This window comes from Salvelinus alpinus, chromosome 3, assembly GCF_045679555.1.
Source record: "Salvelinus alpinus chromosome 3, SLU_Salpinus.1, whole genome shotgun sequence".
NCBI lineage: Eukaryota > Metazoa > Chordata > Actinopteri > Salmoniformes > Salmonidae > Salvelinus > Salvelinus alpinus.
The window spans coordinates 65,265,551-65,285,696 of NC_092088.1; the positions used below are offsets into that span (position 1 = coordinate 65,265,551).

General features: G+C 39.7%; 1 protein-coding gene across 1 annotated transcript in view; it reads left to right on the plus strand.

Moving 5' to 3' along the window:
* The first annotated feature begins 1,729 nt into the window (after window positions 1-1,729).
* Window positions 1,730-20,146, plus strand: part of LOC139571177 (CUB and sushi domain-containing protein 1-like) — a 572,617-nt gene continuing 554,200 nt past the window's right edge. The window contains exon 1 of the mRNA XM_071393795.1: window positions 1,730-2,086. Coding sequence (XP_071249896.1) covers window positions 2,020-2,086 — 67 coding nt within the window. The 5' untranslated portion in view covers window positions 1,730-2,019. The remainder of the gene's footprint in view (window positions 2,087-20,146) is intronic.

Here is a 20,146-nt window from a genome sequence, read left to right on the forward strand (position 1 = left end):
GACATGTTCATTTTCTCCTCTAAAAATGTACTTCTAAATCTCACCAAAACTCTTGTTTGTGTAGGCCCTTGATCGTTTGTAATTGTAAATCTTTATTGGAGTGAAAACTATATTATTTGTCTTTAAACTATTGTGGACTTCGGGAACATTCAGTATACTGGCCATGTATTCATTTTCACTAGATGGCAGCAGAGTCACACGTTTTACTTTAGTGTGATGCTGTCCAATGTACATGACGCAGTTAACAGAAAACAGCTGGACTTACCATTTTAGACTTTCTATTTTGGCAATGACTGAATATTTTTTGTTGTATGTAGGCTTAATGAACATGTGCACAACTGAACACATATTGTGTTCTATCCTATTTGAACATGTTTTATACGGTGAATTGGAATTTGATGTTTTGAAAGGTTTGATGACAAGCTTTCTTCCATTAGTTACCTGTCCATAAAAATTATATATTTTTTCTCCCAATACAGCAAACCAGATCATTTAGGTTACTTTATAATCAAATAGATGCAAGTAGACATCCATCTTAAGGGAATTTCAGCTTTATGCAGGAGTCATTCACACCTTCTGAAACCAAAGTGCAATTGTGAAACATATTTCATTAACCACATCATAATGTCTATGTATGTCTTTGTAGGCTTCCAACCAAAATGGAGGGAACAGAGCATTGGTGCTAGTTGGAGAGTGATGATAAGAATGCAGTGTTACATTTCTGATTATAAAGCAGTGGTGTTCCCACTCTGCTTACATACTGGGCTACACCAATAAACAAAGGCTACACGCAACAATCGCTTGCATATTAATTTGATTTGATTTTATAATGGGTGAAGCACCCTACAGGTGTGATCTTGTGAAATTGGTTTAATTCCTAGGGTTTGTGTAAAGCAGAAACATAGAAAATATCAATTTAAAACATGTTCACATTTTCCTTCTCTTGGTCACATTGTCTGCCAATCATTAATCTCTTGGTCTAGTAGGTGATATTACAGTGTTAACATGCGTTTCACTGAATTTGATGCATTTGCACCTGTGTAGGTGCTTCTTCAGAGTGGTGGTATGCTACCAGTCTCAAAGTTGCAGTACAGGCACTCAGATTGATGCTAAATTCCCTTGTATCATATATGGCAACCTGGACTCAGGAGTAGATGTAACACAGTAAATATAATTCGGAGACACTCCAATGAGTATGAAATGTTAAGTTTCGTGAGGTATGTATTCAGTTGTGTATGTCCATCATCCTTCTCGTAAAATATGTTATCAATTGCAATCTATACACTATGTTACGAATTTGCAAAATGTATGATATGTTACGAACTCCAATTTGTGGGGCAAACGTTAGCTAGGTGGCTAACAATAACATTTGCCAGGGGTTAAGGTTAGGCTTAAGGTTTGTCGTTAAGTTAAAGGGTTAGGGGGAGGGTTAGATAACATGCTAAGTAGTTGTAAAGAAAATTGTAAGTAGTTGTAAAGTAGCTAATTAGCTAAAATGCAAAAGTTGTCCGTGATGATATTTAACACACAACCTTTAAGTTGCTAGACATTCACGTCACACGTCTACAAGTCCACCCCGACCGACCACCCTACTTTAGTTTTTGCCTTAAGCAGCCTTCTGTCTTATGTAACCATACCAAATGTAACATAATACTAATTTGAGTGTCTCGGATTTACAATTACTGTATTACGTCTACTCTATGAGACCAGGCTGTATATGATGGTTGAGTCCAACTCTTTTTGTTGGATACAGGCTCCCTCTACTCTTCCCTCTCTTGCAATCTCGTAGTAGCCAACAGTACACATTCTGTCTATCCTTGGATCAAGGAAACCTATTTGGGTCTCTGCTCGACAATCTCGTATCTCTGCAGTAGCATTTCTTGATGACATGAGAGCTAATATAGGCGAATCCCTGCACCATAGGCGTCACATCTTCTTGCCAAAGCTGGATCTCTATGTATTTTTTTGATCGTTGAACAAAACCCAAGAAACCGGGGGCTGCGTGGAATAACAACGAACATGACTGCGATGGGGAAATTTAAGCATACCCTGCTTATTTTTGCATGTCTGATTACCGCAGCTAACGGTAAGTTAAAATCCTTTCCATATGTGGGGTTTGCTCTATAGAGATGTGACTGTGTCATACGTCTAATCTCACGTTTAATAGTTTGAGAAAAACTTGCATGTATGCAATATATCCAGAGCCAAAACGTTTCTCAATTAGCCTACAGTGATTAAACGCCTGATGAATGACGGTGACAATTTATTGTGTCTTTTCATGGTAGTCTATTGATAAATTATAATTTGGGCATAATTTCAGTTTTTATATATGCTTTTGACTGAAACCTGACGTCGGTCTCATTCTTGCATTTCCCGAGAGAGACTGGCATGCCGTTGCACAAGTGCCTCATCAATAGCGCCTTTATGAGCATTTTATTTCTCCTCTGACAAGTGACCGTGCCCTCCAATGGTTTAAGTGTTTTAAAAAGCCACATTCGTGTGAAAGAAACAATGGCACAGGCTTGTGTCACTTTAGCCTGATCATGAAATCTCTGTGGAGGCCATCATTGCCATTAATATTCCTCCACTAGCCAAATTAATGATTTGTTATCAGACTGTTATTTATTGTTCTTTCACCATGGATTGTAAAACAATCCCTTCATGATTATACCAGTGGTTTATATTCTCATGTACTTTTCATTGCCATTATTGGATTAATCATGTAGGCCTATTGGACATGTGTGTACTTCTTATTTGAAACTGTTTTGGTTCCTAAAGATTCGTTTTTATTGATCACATATGTACTTTCATGTAATTTAGTTTAAATAATGTCTCTATCTTTTAATGGTAAACCACAGAAGTACAATGATGGGCAATTTGTGAATATTTGTAATGGTTCATGAATATTGCTAGTAAGGAAAACACGTTGGTAACTTGGCAAATAGGCTATCATCAGTGTCGTTTTCTTTGTAATGCCTCTTAAAATGTCAGTTTCAATCACGTAGATGTACTGTAATTGAAGGGGGGAACCAGTACTGAAGAGGGGAGGGGGTTGGGGGTAGAGTGAGATACAATATTGATCATAAGTTCAAGACTATGTCTATCGTCGACTACAGTGGCCAGTGTTGAATATTGAATATATATCAGTAGCATCTGTGGTCATAGCTAGCTGGCTGCTACGCATTTCTGAACCAGATGTGCATTCCAATGTTGTTCTGACAATAGACAGTAATGATAATGACATGCCTCAAATTCAGGTTCATAGGCAATTTAAATTGCTACAGTCTACCCTAACATCCAACGTTAATCCTGGGAAAACCTTATGGAACACGTGTTGACAAGGGAGGCTCACTGCATAGTTTGTTGTAACATCTGAATATTTAATTATTGACACAAGTGATTCAACATTGTATCACTTATGTCATTAAAACTAGGCCGTTTTGACAACAGACTGTTACATAGCAGGCTTAGCAGCATATGACTATGACTATTGCTGTTTGTGTATGACAATTGTTCTGTAGCAGCCTATATATTCACTCAATGTTTGTCTTAAGTAGTAAGGCCATGGAATTGCACATGCGGGCATAAAGGACATCACACTGCTTGCCTAGCGAGTACCACTTTTATGGATTCGTCTCACAGCGAGGCTCAAACCGAGGACCTCTGCCTTGCTAGCCTTCCCAAAGCGTTTTACCAGTCGCGCCACACAGAACACTAGTCATTCAGAGACACAAGTGGGGACACTTCAGTCTGAGGTGTAAGTTTCACATCCCCATGTGCAACACAGGCTATATGTTTCTAAACTGAGGAGTGTCTGAACCTCTGAACACAACACCCTCAGCACGCTTACAGGTCATAGGCCTACCTCCTGGCAAAGGGTGAACCCCAGACTCCAATTAATAATATTGTGACCCACAATTGATAGTGAAGTGCAGTTTCATCATAACTCCCACCCACACCCACCCAATCCTTTAGCCATATTAGGCAAGGTCCCATGTTTGTGCTGACACTCAAGTGGATTCTAGATGCATATACGGGCCATAAGGACAACTTCCACTGACTCTCGCAATACTTTGATCACATCCAATTCTTCTAGATATAATTTAATTAAGCATTCTTCGGAACGCACCCATCACAGACTAACTTGCAGATGTTTTTTTGATGCAGCAATTGTTGTAGTCTCTCCTGTGCTGGTCACTTTATGTAGTGCAGCTGGCATTTCCATAGAAACAGAGAACTTAGTCCAAGTGGTTTATACTCATCGTAAGAATCTGGTTTGAAATGGCACAATGACAGAGGTCAAAGATTTTTGTTGGACTCAGTAAGACTTTGTGATGGCCAGTGGTGTAAAGTACTTAAGTAAAAAATACTTTAAAGTACTAATTAAGTAGGTTTTTGGGGTATCTGTACTTTATTTTTTATATTTTTGCCAACTTTTACTTCACTACATTCCTAAAGAAAATAATATACTTTTTACTCCATACATTTTCCCTGACACCCAAAAGTAATTGTTACATTTTGACAGGAAAATGGTTCAATTCATGCACTCATCAAGAGAACATCCCTGGTCATACCTACTGCCTCTGATCTGGCAGACTCACCTAACACACATGCTTTGTTTGTAAATTATGTCTGAGTGGTGGAGTGTGCCCTTGGCTATCCATCAATAATAAAAAATTATAAAAACTGTCCCATCTGGTTTGCTTAATATAAGGAATTTGAAATTATTTATACTTGAACTTTTAATACTTAAGTATATTGTAGCAATTCCATTTACTTTTGATACTTAAGTATATTTAAAACCAAATACTTTTAGACTTTTACTCAAGTAGTATCTTACTGGGTGACTCACTTTTACTTGAGTCATTTTCTGTTAACATATCTTTTACTCAAGTATGAAAATTGAGTACTTTTTCCACCACTGGTGATGACCTCCTCTTACATTAGGCTAGCATCCTTCGTCATGGGATACTGTTAAAGAACGAGTTTAGGAGTCGCTTGGACAAAGTGGCATTGCGCCGGCAAGGCAGTTGCCATTAGATTATTCAGTCTTTTACCTTCATTACAGCATTGGTTTTCAAGTTCTTCAAGTTTCAATGTCATATGCACAAGTACTGTACAGTGAAATGCCTTTCTAGCAGCTCTAAACCCAACAATGCAGTAATCAATAACAATGTACTATTAAAAATGACATAAGGTAGAACAAAAGCACACAATATATAATAATAAGAACACGAGAAAGTAAGCAAGCATAATATATACGGGGTCAGTCAGTACCATATTTACAATGTGCAGGGATACGGGCGTGATAAAGGTAGATATGTATAGGGTTAAGGTGACTAGGCATCAGGATGTAATATACCTGGTACTCATTTAGCCAGCCTGATATATTCATATGAAGCCTCTACTTTCTGCAGAGAGGGACCTAATGTGCATGAATCATACGTCAAACACTAGTTTTTCAACTCCAATAATATTTAGTTTTGAGTGATACGATTTCCAGAGGAATTAACAATGCTGCAGGCATTTTCAGTGGTTCCCAGGCTTGTGAAAGAAACATTTGTTTTGTCACAGCTGTGCCATCAGAGTTAATGACAATGCTGCATCTCAAAGTCATGTGGGGACTTTGGGCAGACATGGCCTAATTCATCTTTTTTTATCATGCAGGATGTTATAGATTATTCTAATAGAATGCACCGTACACATTTCAGACCTATGTCATTGTAATGCCAATAATAAGTTTATGGTTAACAAATACATGTGTTTATTAATTTAACCTTTAGGATAGAAAGTGAGTTCCCTGATTCACAAAAATTCTAGTCTCAACTGTTTGCCTTATTCTGTAGACCAGAATGCACAGATTGAGACCCTATGATGACGGTAGAGATACAGTGCCTTCAGAAAGTATTCACACCCATTGACGTTTTCCAAATGTTGTTGTGTTATGGCCTGAATTTAAGATTACATTTATATCTTTTGTCACTGGCCTACAGACACACAACACCCCATAATGTCAAAGTGGTATTACGTATTTTGAAATGTTTACAAATGTATTCAAATGATAAGCTGAAGTGTCTTGAGTCAATAAGTATTCAATCCCTTTGTTATGGCAAGCCTAAATATGTTCAGGAGTAAACATTTGCTTAACAAGTCACATAGTAAGTTGCATGGACTCACTGTGTGCAGTAATAAATTATTTTTGAATGTCTACATCATCTCTGTACCACACACATATAATGAATTATCTGTAAGGTCCCTCGGTCGAGCAGTGAATTTCAAACACAGATTCAGCCACAAAGACCACAAAGGTTTTCCAATGCCTCGCAAAGAAGGGCACCTATAGGTAAATAAACTCAGCAAAAAAAGAAACGTCTTTTCACTGTCAACTGCATTTATTTTCAGCAAACTCAACATGTGTAAATATTTGTATGAACATAACAATATTCAACAACTGAGACATAAACTGAACAAGTTCCACAGACATGTGACAGGCAGAAATTTAATAATGTGTCCCTGAACAAAGGGGGATCAAAATCAAAAGTAACAGTCAATATCTGGTGTGGCCACCAGCTGCATTAAGTACTGCAGTGCATCTCCTCCTCATGGACTGCACCAGATTTGCCAGTTCTTGCTATGAGATGTCACCCCACTCTTCCACCAAGGCACCTGAAAGTTCCCAGACATTTCTGGGGGGAATGGTCCTAGCCCTCACCATCTGATCCATCAGGGCCCGACGTGCTCAATGGGATTGAGATCCGGGCTCTGACATTCCTGTCTTGCAGGAAATCATGCACAGAACGAGCAGTATGGCTGGTGGCATTGTCATGCTGGAGGGTCATGTCAGGATGAGCCTGCAGGAAGGGTACCACATGAGGGAGGAGGATGTCTTCCCTGTAACGCACAGCGTTGAGATTTCCTGCAATGACAACAAGCTCAGTCCAATGATGCTGTGACACATCGCCCCAGACCATGACGGACCCTCCACCTCCAAATCGATCCCGCTCCAGAGTACAGGCCTCGGTGTAACGCTCATCCCTTCGACAATAAACGTGAATCCGACCATCACCCCTGGTGAGACAAAACCGCGACTCGTCAGTGAAGAGCACTTTTTGCCAGTCCTGTCTGGTCCAGCAACGGTGGGTTTGTGCCCATAGTCGACGTTGTTGCCGGTGATGTCTGGTGAGGACCTGCCTTACAACAGGCCTATAAGCACTCAGTCCAGCCTCTCTCAGCCTATTGCGGATAGTCTGAGCACTGATGGAGGGATTGTGCGTTCCTGGTGTAACTCGGGCAGTTGTTGTTGCCATCCTGTACCTGTCCCGCAGGTGTGATGTTCGGATGTACCGATCCTGTGCAGGTGTTGTTACAAGTGATCTGCCACTGCGAGGACAATCAGCTGTCCGTCATGTCTCCCTGTAGCACTGTCTTAGGCGTCTCACAGTACGGAAATAGCAATTTATTGCCATGACCACATCTGCAGTCCTCATGCCTCCTTGCAGCATGCCTAAGGCACGTTCATGCAGATGTGTTTTTCAGAGTCAGTAGAAAGGCCTCTTTAGTGTCATCAGTTTTCATAACTGTGACCTTAATTGCCTACCGTCTGTAAGCTGTAGTGTCTTAACGACCGTTCCACAGGTGCATGTTCATTAATTGTTTATGGTTCATTGATCAAGCATGGGAAACAGAGTTTAAACCCTTTACAATGAAGATCTGTGAAGTAAGTTATTTGGATTTTTACGAATTATCTTTGAAAGACAGGGTCCTGATAAAGGGACGTTTCTTTTTTTGCTGAGTTTAGGTCAAACAAAAAATGTAGATATTGAATATCCCTTTGAGCATGGTGAAGTTTTTTATTATACTTTGGATGGTATGTATCAATTTACCCAGTCACTACAAAGATACAGGGATCCTTCCTAACTCAGTTGCCGGAGAGGAAGGAAACCGCTCAGGGATTTCACCATGAGGCTAATGGTGACTTTAAAACAGTTACAGAGTTTATTGACTGTGATAGGATCAACGTCATTGTAGTTACTCCACAATATTAACCTAATTGACAGAGTGAAAAAGAGAATTCCAAAACATGTATCCTGTTTGCAACAAGGCACTAAAGTAATGTGCACTTTTTGAGAAATACAAATCCAATACAACACATTACTGAGTATCCATATTTTCAAGCATAGTGGTGGCTGCATCATGTTATGGGTATGCTTGTAATCGTCAAGGACTGGGGAGTTTTTCAGGTTAAAAAAAGAAACTGAATGGAGCTAAGTACAGGCTAAACCTGAAAAACTGTTTCAGTCTGCTTTCCACCAGACACTGGGATATGTATTCACCTTTCAGCAGGACAATAACCTAAAACAAGGCCAAATCAACACGAGTTGCTTATCAAGAACACAGTGAATGTTCCTGAGTGGGCGAGTTACAGGTTTGACTTAAATCTGCTTTAAAATCTATGGCAAGACTTGAAAATGGTTGTCTAGCAATGATCATCAACCAATTTTACCGAGTTTGAAGAATTATGAAAATAATAAATGTGCAAATATTGTACAATCCAAGTGTGCAAAGTAAGCTGTCAGAGTCTTACCCAGAAAGACTCGCAGCTGCAATCGCTACCAAAGGTGTTTCTAACATGTATTGACTCAGGGGTGTGAATACTTATGTAAATTAGATATTTTGGAATTTAATTATCAATAAATGTGCAAACATTCCCTCCCCCCAAAATTAACTTTGTCATTATGGGTTATTGTGTGTAGATGGGTGAGAATGAAAATCGATTTAATCCATTTTGAATTCGGGCTGTAACAAAATGTGGAATACGTCAAGGGCTATGAATACTTCCTGAAGGCACTGTATGTAAAACAAAGGCTATACATGTAGTTTATTGATGGTGCTTTTTACACATATGTATACTAACTACTTTGAGTTTTGTGACTGATTCTGGAGCATGCACATATAATTGTTTTACAAGGAAAAACATGTAAATTATTAAAATAATCTACAATTCTTAGAAGAGGCAAGATGCATAGCTGTCCATGCCATTTTAGCCATTTTAGACTCTATATCGTGTAATCAGTAAAATAGATTCCTATTCATAGTTACAGTGCTTTGCAAAAGTATTCACCCATCTTGGCGTTTTTCCTGTTTTGTTGCATTACAATCTGTAATTTAAATTGATTTTTATTTGGATTTTATGTAATGGACATACACAAAATAGTCCAAATTGGTGAAGTGAAATGGGGAAAAAAACTTGTTTCAAAAATGCGAAAAAATACAAAACGGAAAAGTGGTCCGTGCATATGTATTCACCCCCTTTGCTATGATGCACCTAAATAAGATCTGGTGCAACCAATTACCTTCAGAAGTCACATAATTAGTTAAATAAAGTCCACCCGTGTGCAATCTAAGTGTTACATGATCTGTCACATGATCTCAGTATATATACACCTGTTCTGAAAGGCCCCAGAGTCTGCAACGCCACTAATCAAGGGGCACCACCAAGCAAGCGGCACCATGAAGACCAAGGAGCTTTCCAAACAAGTCAGGGACAAAGTTGTGGAGAAGTACAGATCAGGGTTGGCTTATAAAAAAAAATCTGAAACTTTGAACATCCCAAGGAGCACCATTAAATCCATTATTAAAAAATTGAAAGAATATGGCACCACAACAAACCTGCCAAGAGAGGGCCGCCCACCAAAACTTACGAACCAGGCAAGGAGGGCATTAATCAGAGAGGCAACAAAGAGGCGAAAGATAACCCTGAAGGAGCTGCAAAGCTCCACAGTGGAGATTGGAGTATCTGTCCATAGGACCACTTTAAACCGTACACTCCACAGAGCTGGGCTTTACGGAAGAGTGGCCAGAAAAAAAGCCATTGCTGAAAGACAAAAACAAGCAAACACGTTTGGTGTTCGTCAAAAGGCATGTGGGAGACTCCCCAAACATATGGAAGAAGGTACTCTGGTCAGATGAGACTAAAATTGAGCTTTTTGGCCATCAAGGAAAACGCTATATCTGGCACAAACCCAACACCTCTCATCACCCCGAAGACCCATCCCCACAGTGAAGCATGGTGGTGGCAGCATCATGCTGTGGGGATGTTTTTCATCGGCAGGGACTGGGAAACTGGTCAGAATTGAAGGAATGATGGATGGCGCTAAATACAGGGAAATTATTGATGGAAACCTGTTTCAGTCTTCCAGAGATTTGAGACTGGGACAGAGGTTCACCTTCCAGCAGGACAATGACCCTAAGCGTACTGCTAAAGCAACACTCAAGTGGTTTAAGGGGAAACATTTAAATGTCTTAGAATGGCCTAGTCAAAGCCCAGGCCTAGTCTCAATCCAATTGAGAATCTGTGGTATGACTTAAAGATTGCTGTATACCAGCAGGAACTCATCCAACTTGAAGAAGCCAGAGCAGTTTTGCATTGAAGAAAGGGCAAAACTCCCAGTGGCTAGATGTGCCAAGCTTATAGAGACATATCCAAAGAGACTTGCAGCTGTAATTGCGGCAAAAGGTGGCTCTACAAAGTATTGACTTTGGGGGGGGTGAATAGTTATGCATGCTCAAGTTCTCTGTTTTTTGTCTTATTTCTTGTTTGTTTCACAATAAAGAATATTTTACATCTTAAAAGTGGTAGGCATGTTGTGTAAATCAAATGATACAACCCCTCAAAAAATCTATTTTAATTCCAGGTTGTAAGGCAACAAAATAGGAAAAATGCCAAGTGGGGTGAATACTTTCGTAAGGCACTGTATACACTTTCCATTGAAAAATATTGATTAGACAGACGGATGCAAAGTTGAGAGCCAAAAGCATCAATTATTTAGCAGACAGCTGGCGCTATGTGGCAGCAGAATCTTTTATTTGGAGTTTGTGACAGCCACCTCATTTCCCACACAAGGAAAATGGAGAGTTTTGTGACTTCGAAAATTGTTCCCTGTCCAGTTATTTCACTTCTTTGGGCACTAGGTTCGAGGCCCACTTATGCATTTAAAAGACCCCTCTTATAAACCACGTTTCCATTGACAGTTGTGCAAGTCAAGTAATACCGAAAAAAAATCTAAAATCACGACACCTGTGATGGAAACAGATGTTTTAGTACAATTTTATAAATGTAGATCATTTGTTTGTTCAACATGGTGGGATCTTTTGGTGTCGATAAAATTTATTATGCGAGAATGGCGGTGGAAACACCTTCATGCACAAATATTGATATAATAATATCATATCAAATTAAACTTGGAGTCACGCGATGATATGGTGTGTGGTCCTCCAACTACGACTCGGGAAACCATGCAGTTTTTTAGTCTGCAGATGAAATAAATTATGAGGAACTTCACAGGGTGGTGGAAGTGCATGGTGATGAGCTTGATGCGCCTTTCTAATAAATATTGAGGGTCTTATTCTGATGACATGATGATCGTTGCTTGACTGCCGTTTCACAAAAGAAATATTCTCACTCTTATCCATAATCATCTCATCATGTAGATGAGCCTACTCGCACAGCCTACCCGCACTGTATCTGCGAGCTGTTGGATAGAGCACACGTACCAAGACCAGAGTAGGCACATTTGCTATTTAATGCAACAGTTGTGACAAAACTATCAGTAGAGTTGAAAATGCAATGGAAAACATTGAATTTTTGATTTTTATTCAGTGCATGAAAACATAAGCAAAAAAGTACATTGTGTGCACTACGTCATCACGCACTGATTTTCTTTACGCAACAAGTCAGTTTGGTGGAAACACATCCCTGGTGGGAAAATTCACATTTTCTTTATGCGGATTGTAGAATACTTCCATGAAAATCTGTTGCCATTTGGATGGAAACTATAGCTATATATAACCAATAAGCCATTTGCATTTCAAAGCAGACAGAGTCAGCAGAAATTGTGTTGCATTTTTCATCTTTTAATGTGATTTTAAGGTTATTGAAATCAGAGGCAGAATAAAAGAAAGGCTGGATGGCTTAAAACTCCAAAAATATGCATTTAAATTTAGTGTCTGGTTGGCACAGTTTAGGGTATTGAAATGTTGAAGTTGTTCTCTCCCGTTTGGTGATTATCGGGATGTATGGTATATGTCAATTAAAATGGTTATGTAGGCTACTCTGATTTTCAGAGGAGAAATGTAGGGCATTTAAAATGGATATGTCAATAATTTCTACAGACTCTGTGTACTGCTCAAATCAAATCAAACGTTATTTGTCACATGCGCTGAATACAACAAGTATAGACCTTACGTGAAATGCTTACTTACAAGCCCTTAACCAACAGTGCAGTTCAAGAAGAGTTAAGAAAATATTTACCAAACAAACTAATGTAAAAAAATAATAAAAAGTAACTATAAAATAACAATAACGAGGCTATATACAGGGGGTACCGGTACCGAGTCATTTGATTAATTGTTCAGCAGTCTTATGGTTTGGAGGTAGAGGCTGTTAAGGAGACTTTTGGTCCTAGACTTGGCGCGCCGGTACCGCTTGCCGTGCGGTAGCAGAGAAAACAGTCTATGACTTGGGTGCCTGGAGTCTCTGACAATTTTATGGGCTTTACTCTGACACCGCCTATTATATAGGTCCTGGATGGCAGGAAGCTTGGCCCCAGTGATGTACTGGGCCGTACACACTACCCTCTATAGCACATTACGGTCAGATTCCGAGCAGTTGCCATACCAGGCGGTGATGCAACCAGTCAGGATGCTCTCGATGGTGTAGCTGTAGAACTTTTTGAGGATCTGGGGACCCATGCTAAATCTTTTCAGTCTCCTGAGGGGGTCTTCACAACTGTCTTGGTGTTTGGACCATGATAGTTCGCTGGTTATGTGGACACCAAGGAACTTGAAACTGGAGGTCGACCGATTAATCGGAATGGCCGATTAATCGGGGCCGATTTAAAGTTTTCATAACAATCGGAAATCGGTATTTTTGGGCGCCGATTTGCCGATATATATATATATATATTTTTTTTTACACCTTTATTTAATCTTTATTTAACTAGGCAAGTCAGTTAAGAACACATTCTTATTTTCAATGACGGCCTAGGAACGTTCTGCCTCGACAGATTTTTAACCTTGTCAGCTCGGGGGATCCAATCTTGCAATCTTCCAATCTAGTTAACTAGTCCAATGCTCTAACACCTGATTACATTGCACTCCACGAGGAGCCTGCCTGTTACGCGAATGCAGTAAGCTAAGGTAAATTGCTAGCTAGCATTAAACTTATCTTATAAAAAACAATCAATCAATGGCTGTCATTGCTCCAATGTGTACTTAACCATAAACATCAATGCCTTTCTTAAAATCAATACACAAGTATATATTTTTAAACCTGCATATTTAGCTAAAAGAAATCCAGGTTGGCAGGCAATATTAACCAGGTGAAATTGTGTCATTTCTCTTGCGTTCATTGCACGCAGAGTCAGGGTATATGCAACAGTTTGGGCCGCCTGGCTCTTTGCGAACTAATTTGCCAGAATTTTACGTAATTATGACATAACATTGAAGGTTGTGCAATGTAACAGGAATATTTAGACTCATGGATGCCACCCGTTAGATAAAATACGGAACGGAATAAACGTTTTGTTTTCGAGGTGATAGTTTCCGGATTAGTCAAAGGTATATGGTTTAGAGAGAAATAGTCGACGCGTTATAATTCCTGTAATAACTTGCGGCTGAACTTGAAAGGGGTTCCTTCGTTATTTTACCGTTCATGTCTTCCATAGAGAATGTCTTGATCTACTTCAAATAAGGTCTGTGTTTCGTGCAGGCTTAAACCGCCTCGACGTTTTGATACCCGTGTAAATCTCACTAGGATAAGGTAACGTTTGTCAACATATTTTCATAAATCCACTCTACAATTTTTTTTATCTTCGCTTATATTTAGCCAATATTGATCAGAGTTACCTTGTCCTATGGATATCTACACAGTTATAAAATTGGCAAGGTGGTGTAAGCCTACACGAAACACAGACCTTATTTTAATTGAATCTAAAAATATCCTATGGAATAAATGAAGGAACCGCTTTTCAGATTTTGCTAGAAGGTGTCATGGGAATTATGACTCGCACTTTGGTCGTCAATTCTTACCATGCCCATTATTAAAATAGGATTTCCTGCATATAGAAATGACAGTTTTTGTTTTCAACATTCATCACAAGTAACTTAAACTCTATTTTTATTCAAACAGTTGAGAGTATTTGTCTCCTAAGCAGACTCTTCAGTATCATTGTCACTTCAGAGCTGTGTGTGTGTGTGTGTATTTATGTATTATATTAATTAAAAATAAAAGTGTTCATTGTTCATTCAGTATTGTTGCAATTGTCAATATTACAAAAATGTGTGTGTGTGTATGATATATATATATATATATATAAAACATTATAAAAAAATAAATTTAAAAAATCGGCCGATTAATCAGTATCGGCTTTTTTTGTCCTCCAATAATCGGTATCGGTATTGAAAAATCATAATCGGTCGACCTCTACTTGAAACTCTCGACCCGCTCCACTACAGCCACTTTGACGTTAGTGGGGACCTGTTCGGCCCTCCTTTTCCTGTAGTCCACGATCAGCTTCTTTGTCTTACATTGAGGGAGAGGTTGTTGTCCTGGCACCACACGGCCAGTTCTCTGACCTCCTCCCTATAGGCTGTCTCATCGTTGTCGGTAGGTCATTGGTGATGTTGTAGCACTGTTGTGTCGTCAGCAAACTTGATGGTGTTGGAGTCGTGTTAGGCCACGTAGTCGTGGGTGAACAGGGAGTACAGGAGGGGACTAAGTAGGATCAGCGTGGCAGACGTGTTGTTGCCTACCCTTACCACCTGGGGCGGTTCTTTACATTGCCGTGTGAGTGCAGTTCTTTGTGGTGGTTGTGTGGTGGAGGAATACTCTACTGTTGCGATCATATTTAATTGGCTTTAAATGGACTGTGATTTCTGAAATAACCACTGGGAATTGTGAAATGTCCCACAGTCAATGTCATCTCAGTGGTTGGAATGGAGGTGCTTTGGCATCAAGGCTCCAGTGGTGAGCAATATTATAGCTCCTTGACCAGATAAGAGATGGACCGTCCTTGCACCAGGTTACAGTTGTTTTGAGGCTTCAGTAACACACTTAAGGCATACAGATAATATGCATGATGATGCAGTCATGCATCATAAGAATGGTCAGCATTCAAAAGAATCAACATTGCTACATGGAAAAACATAACAAAAGACCAGGAAAAACTTATCGGCACTAGGTTTACTGTTGATAGATGCAAAACCATTCCTGACAGGGAGATATAGGCTAGGCCTACTTAATACATGTTATCACTCAGGCTATTTATGGATAACCCTTTATAACTATGGATAACTATGGACATGTTCAAAGGGTTATGAGGCCCTGATGGGAAGTCTCATTGGTAGAGGTAGATGCTATAGTTCTGTAAGAATATTGTAATTCTATTTCATATGCATTATTTTTCCTTTGGTCTATTTTGAGATTCAGTGTATGGTAAACCCAGGGGGGTGAAGCCCAGGGTGCATATTAAACACAAGAACAATGAAGAACAATGTTTACCTGAATTCTCATGTGACTTTGCTGGGGCCGGTTGCTCCAGTTGGTTGTAAGTGGGTCGTAACTCTATGTCCAACGCAAAATGTACTCTACGCCGGACCTACAAATTATACCTGTTTGGGCATAAACTTTTCTATGAGCTACGACTGGGCATGTCCACACAGCTGTTCATCCATAAATATGTTCAAAGTAGGCTTACTCCAGAAGAGTAGAAATGTATGAAATATAGATGCAGGCCTACAGTATATTTAGGAGTAAGACAAACTGTATAACGATTGTTTAGCCTTTAGAGTCCTCCTAACTAGTCAGATATGAAGAAATTCTCATGACCTCTCCTATAATTGGCTAAACGTTACCAACAGGTGGCTGCGTTTCCTAATAAGGCAGTGTGCTAGCACTTCTTGAGTGACATCAGAACGTGAGAAAGAAAATGAGGTTGAGAATCAAGTGTGATGAATCCAGACTAATTTGTGATAGCTATCTATAGCTATTAGACAGTACTAGCTAATATCTTGTGCTTTGTGAATAGCTGATTAAATTTTACATTTACATTTACATTTTACATTTAAGTCATTTAGCAGACGCTCTTATCCAGAGCGACTTACAAATTGGTGCATTCACCTTATGATATCCAGTGGAACAACCACTTTACAATAGTGCATCTAACTCTTTTAAGGGGGGGGGGGTTAGAAGGATTACTTTATCCTATCCTAGGTATTCCTTAAAGAGGTGGGGTTTCAGGTGTCTCCGGAAGGTGGTGATTGACTCCGCTGACCTGGCGTCGTGAGGGAGTTTGTTCCACCATTGGGGTGCCAGAGCAGCGAACAGTTTTGACTGGGCTGAGCGGGAACTGTACTTCCTCAGAGGTAGGGAGGCGAGCAGGCCAGAGGTGGATGAACGCAGTGCCCTTGTTTGGGTGTAGGGCCTGATCAGAGCCTGAAGGTACGGAGGTGCCGTTCCCCTCACAGCTCCGTAGGCAAGCACCATGGTCTTGTAGCGGATGCGAGCTTCAACTGGAAGCCAGTGGAGAGAGCGGAGGAGCGGGGTGACGTGAGAGAACTTGGGAAAGTTGAACACCAGACGGGCTGCGGCGTTCTGGATGAGTTGTAGGGGTTTAATGGCACAGGCAGGGAGCCCAGCCAACAGCGAGTTGCAGTAATCCAGACGGGAGATGACAAGTGCCTGGATTAGGACCTGCGCCGCTTCCTGCGTGAGGCAGGGTCGTACTCTGCGAATGTTGTAGAGCATGAACCTACAGGAACGGGTCACCGCCTTGATGTTAGTTGAGAACGACAGGGTGTTGTCCAGGATCACGCCAAGGTTCTTAGCACTCTGGGAGGAGGACACAATGGAGTTGTCAACCGTGATGGCGAGATCATGGAACGGGCAGTCCTTCCCCGGGAGGAAGAGCAGCTCCGTCTTGCCGAGGTTCAGCTTGAGGTGGTGATCCGTCATCCACACTGATATGTCTGCCAGACATGCAGAGATGCGATTCACCACCTGGTTATCAGAGGTTATCAGAGAGTTATTTACAACCTGCGTGGAACAATGTTAGAATCATATTAGACACATCAAAGTATTTTTTGCGTAAAAGTGGTTTTGTCAGTAATGTCACAGATATCAGTGACTATCTAGCTAAATCAAAGTTGATCACTTTCAGTAGCATATTGGCTAAAATCAGCACTTTAAAAAAGAATTCAAGAAGAAAAACATATTTAACAAACATTAGATTAAGTTTAATAAGCAACATATTAGGGATCAAATCCCTCTTCCTTACAAGTCGTAGGCCTACGTCTTTCCAAAAATACAGCATAAAAGAACACATACAGGAAATTGTAATTTTTAACTGAAAATGTGATTATCTCACCCATTCTGATTGCACTGCAGAAAGTGGCTCAGTGTAAATAAATAATTTATTTGGTAAAATGGGAAGAGAATACTGTAGACATCTGATTTGAATGTAGATAGCCAAATGTAGATAGCCCATTAACTCATGCACTTAACAGCTTTAGCTGTTCTGCAATACGTAGTCAGTGAGAGAAACATAATCACACCCAACAAAATTCTGGTGATTTTCCCTAAATCTATCAGTCTCATCAAAAAGTTCTCATTAATGATGCTTGGCCTAATGTACATTTACATCAATGTGTTTACTCCTGCTGCAATTACAGCCATCAGTATTGGACATTATACTTTGTGTTTAGCTTACCTGAATGAGCAAATAGCAATGGAGTATTAGAGTGTCACGTCTGCTGTTTAGGAAAGACCATAGACGTAACAATTGGTTGTCAACTTTCTGACAACTTCTAAGGATGTATAATTATCTTTAAAGGCTTCACCCAGCATTTTAATTTGGTACATCTTACAGTAGTCATACTGTCGCGTCAACTAAATAGAAACTGCAGAGTCTCTCTCTCTACACATAGTCTGCTAAGTATCAACAGGTAAGAATCATCACGTGATAAAAAACTGTGGTGTTCTGGATAATTCTTTGACACCTTCAATAGAGAACTGAGGACAACTGCAGTGTTTGACAATAGAAAATAACAGGCATTGTGTTATGTTGTACATGCAGCACAGATGCATTGACAGTAATTGGAGCCAAAGATCTGAGGGTAGAGTATCTCACAAAGAAAAGCTTCAGTAGAGTCTTACATGAAGTAACACTTCAACAAAATGCCAGCAACCTAATCAAAATTCTCTAAAGGGCAAAATATTGCCAAAAATAGGAGTTGCCAGCTGCTTGGTATTTGACATTTACCATTTGAAGGTGGATTTTACTGGACTATTGCAACTTTCTCCTCAAAACTATGTGGGCATATTTCAAATATTGTACTATCTTAAAGTAATTACCCACTGAAAATCGCACATTCTGTTAACTCATATACAAAAAAGGTTGTTGACTCGTCCTCTACTCGTATGTGGCCAAAGCATGGAGAAGAATATATATATATTTTAAACACATCAAACAGACCATTTAGAAATGCTTGCTATTTCCTCATCGAACATGATGTCATCTCCCTGAGGAGGATGAGCTGGCCAATCAGCTGTCACTTGTATGAATATTTTTTATGACCTGTATAAGCCCACACCATTGTTGTTGGGTTATGCCCACAACATTTCAACACATAAAAGCTGCTCGAAAGCTCATATTGTAAGTAATTATAGGTCATATTTTATAGAACTCTGGAAACACTGCAGTTAATTTAAAATGTGAAACTTTTTTGTGAAAGTATTTTAGAAATACCACGAGGCACTATAGACCCACAATCGTTTGGTCGACTGAAGTTCCTTTCAGTGTGCTGGGGTTTACATCACAGGGACTCAGAGAAACAATGGTTATAGTAGTTATACTTTAAGGTGTTCTGATTGACTTCTCCTTACATACCCTCACTAGGCCTACATTATTCAGTTCTCCTTCCCAAACGCCTCACTGACTATTTTACCTCCTGAAAAATAATAGGAAAATACAAGCCTACTGGTAGGTAGCACTGATATGAGCTGTGAGATGAATGCCCAGATTTAATTTGATTTCTCACATGAAATGCAAATGTTTACTATTGGGGGTACTCGAGGACCAGGGTTGGGAAACACTGGTCTAAGATCCCTCCCAACATATTCTCCTTGCAAGGTGAGGTATTGAAAGGTATTGAAAACAGTGGTGTCAATTTTTACCCCTACCGTTGAGAAAAAAAACTTATATTACTTGTTAAATAAAATCTTTCTCTGAGCAATTGTATTAGTACAAAATAATACAATTTCCCAATTTTTGTGCGGACAATAAAGCTCAGTATTTGAATTATTTATTTTATAGTCATTTTTGCACATTTTTATCAAGGCTGTCAATCATTTCAGACTCCACGGTATAAAACACCAAACAAATAAAATGTTCAGTTCACTAGGCCTTTAATAATTCTTGTTCCTACTTTGTAAACCAACTTGATTTAAAATTAATAAAATGAAGTGGATTGTTAGTTGCACAGTATAGGCCCCTTGCACAGGAGGTACCAATAAGGCTGCCATGGAACTATGGGATCTTGTCTAGACATATTTTTGATTGATGTCTGACGGACTTTGACACTAAGTCTGTTTGACTGAAGTCTGTATGACTGAGATTGTCTGTCTCCCTGACAACATACCAGTGCATGCTACTCCATAGTAAATTGGGCAAGAAGTTCAAGAAATTCCCTTCATATAAAGTTTATTCTTGACAGCTTTCTGCTATGGTTCTCTACTCCATGACTGGAGGTAGAGATCATAATGACAACATTGTCAGAAGGGAGAGAATGAGTAGTATGGAGCCTGTGAACCTTTGGCCCTCTCGTTTCACAGTACACAGCACTCTACTGTGGAGCAGTATCAGAGTATCAGAGCCCCGGAGACCGGCCCAGCCAGGGACTGTGTTCACCACAATCTAATGAGCTGTCAGGGCGGAATTGATGGTTTAACACTGGCAATTTCTCAATACACAGCTCAATGTAAATCGTCACAGCATAAAATACAAAGCGTGAGCTGGTTTATTATAAATGGCTAGAGAAAGGGTTGGCCAAAAGATTGGCTGTCAATTGTAACAATGCCATTGGATGCCAG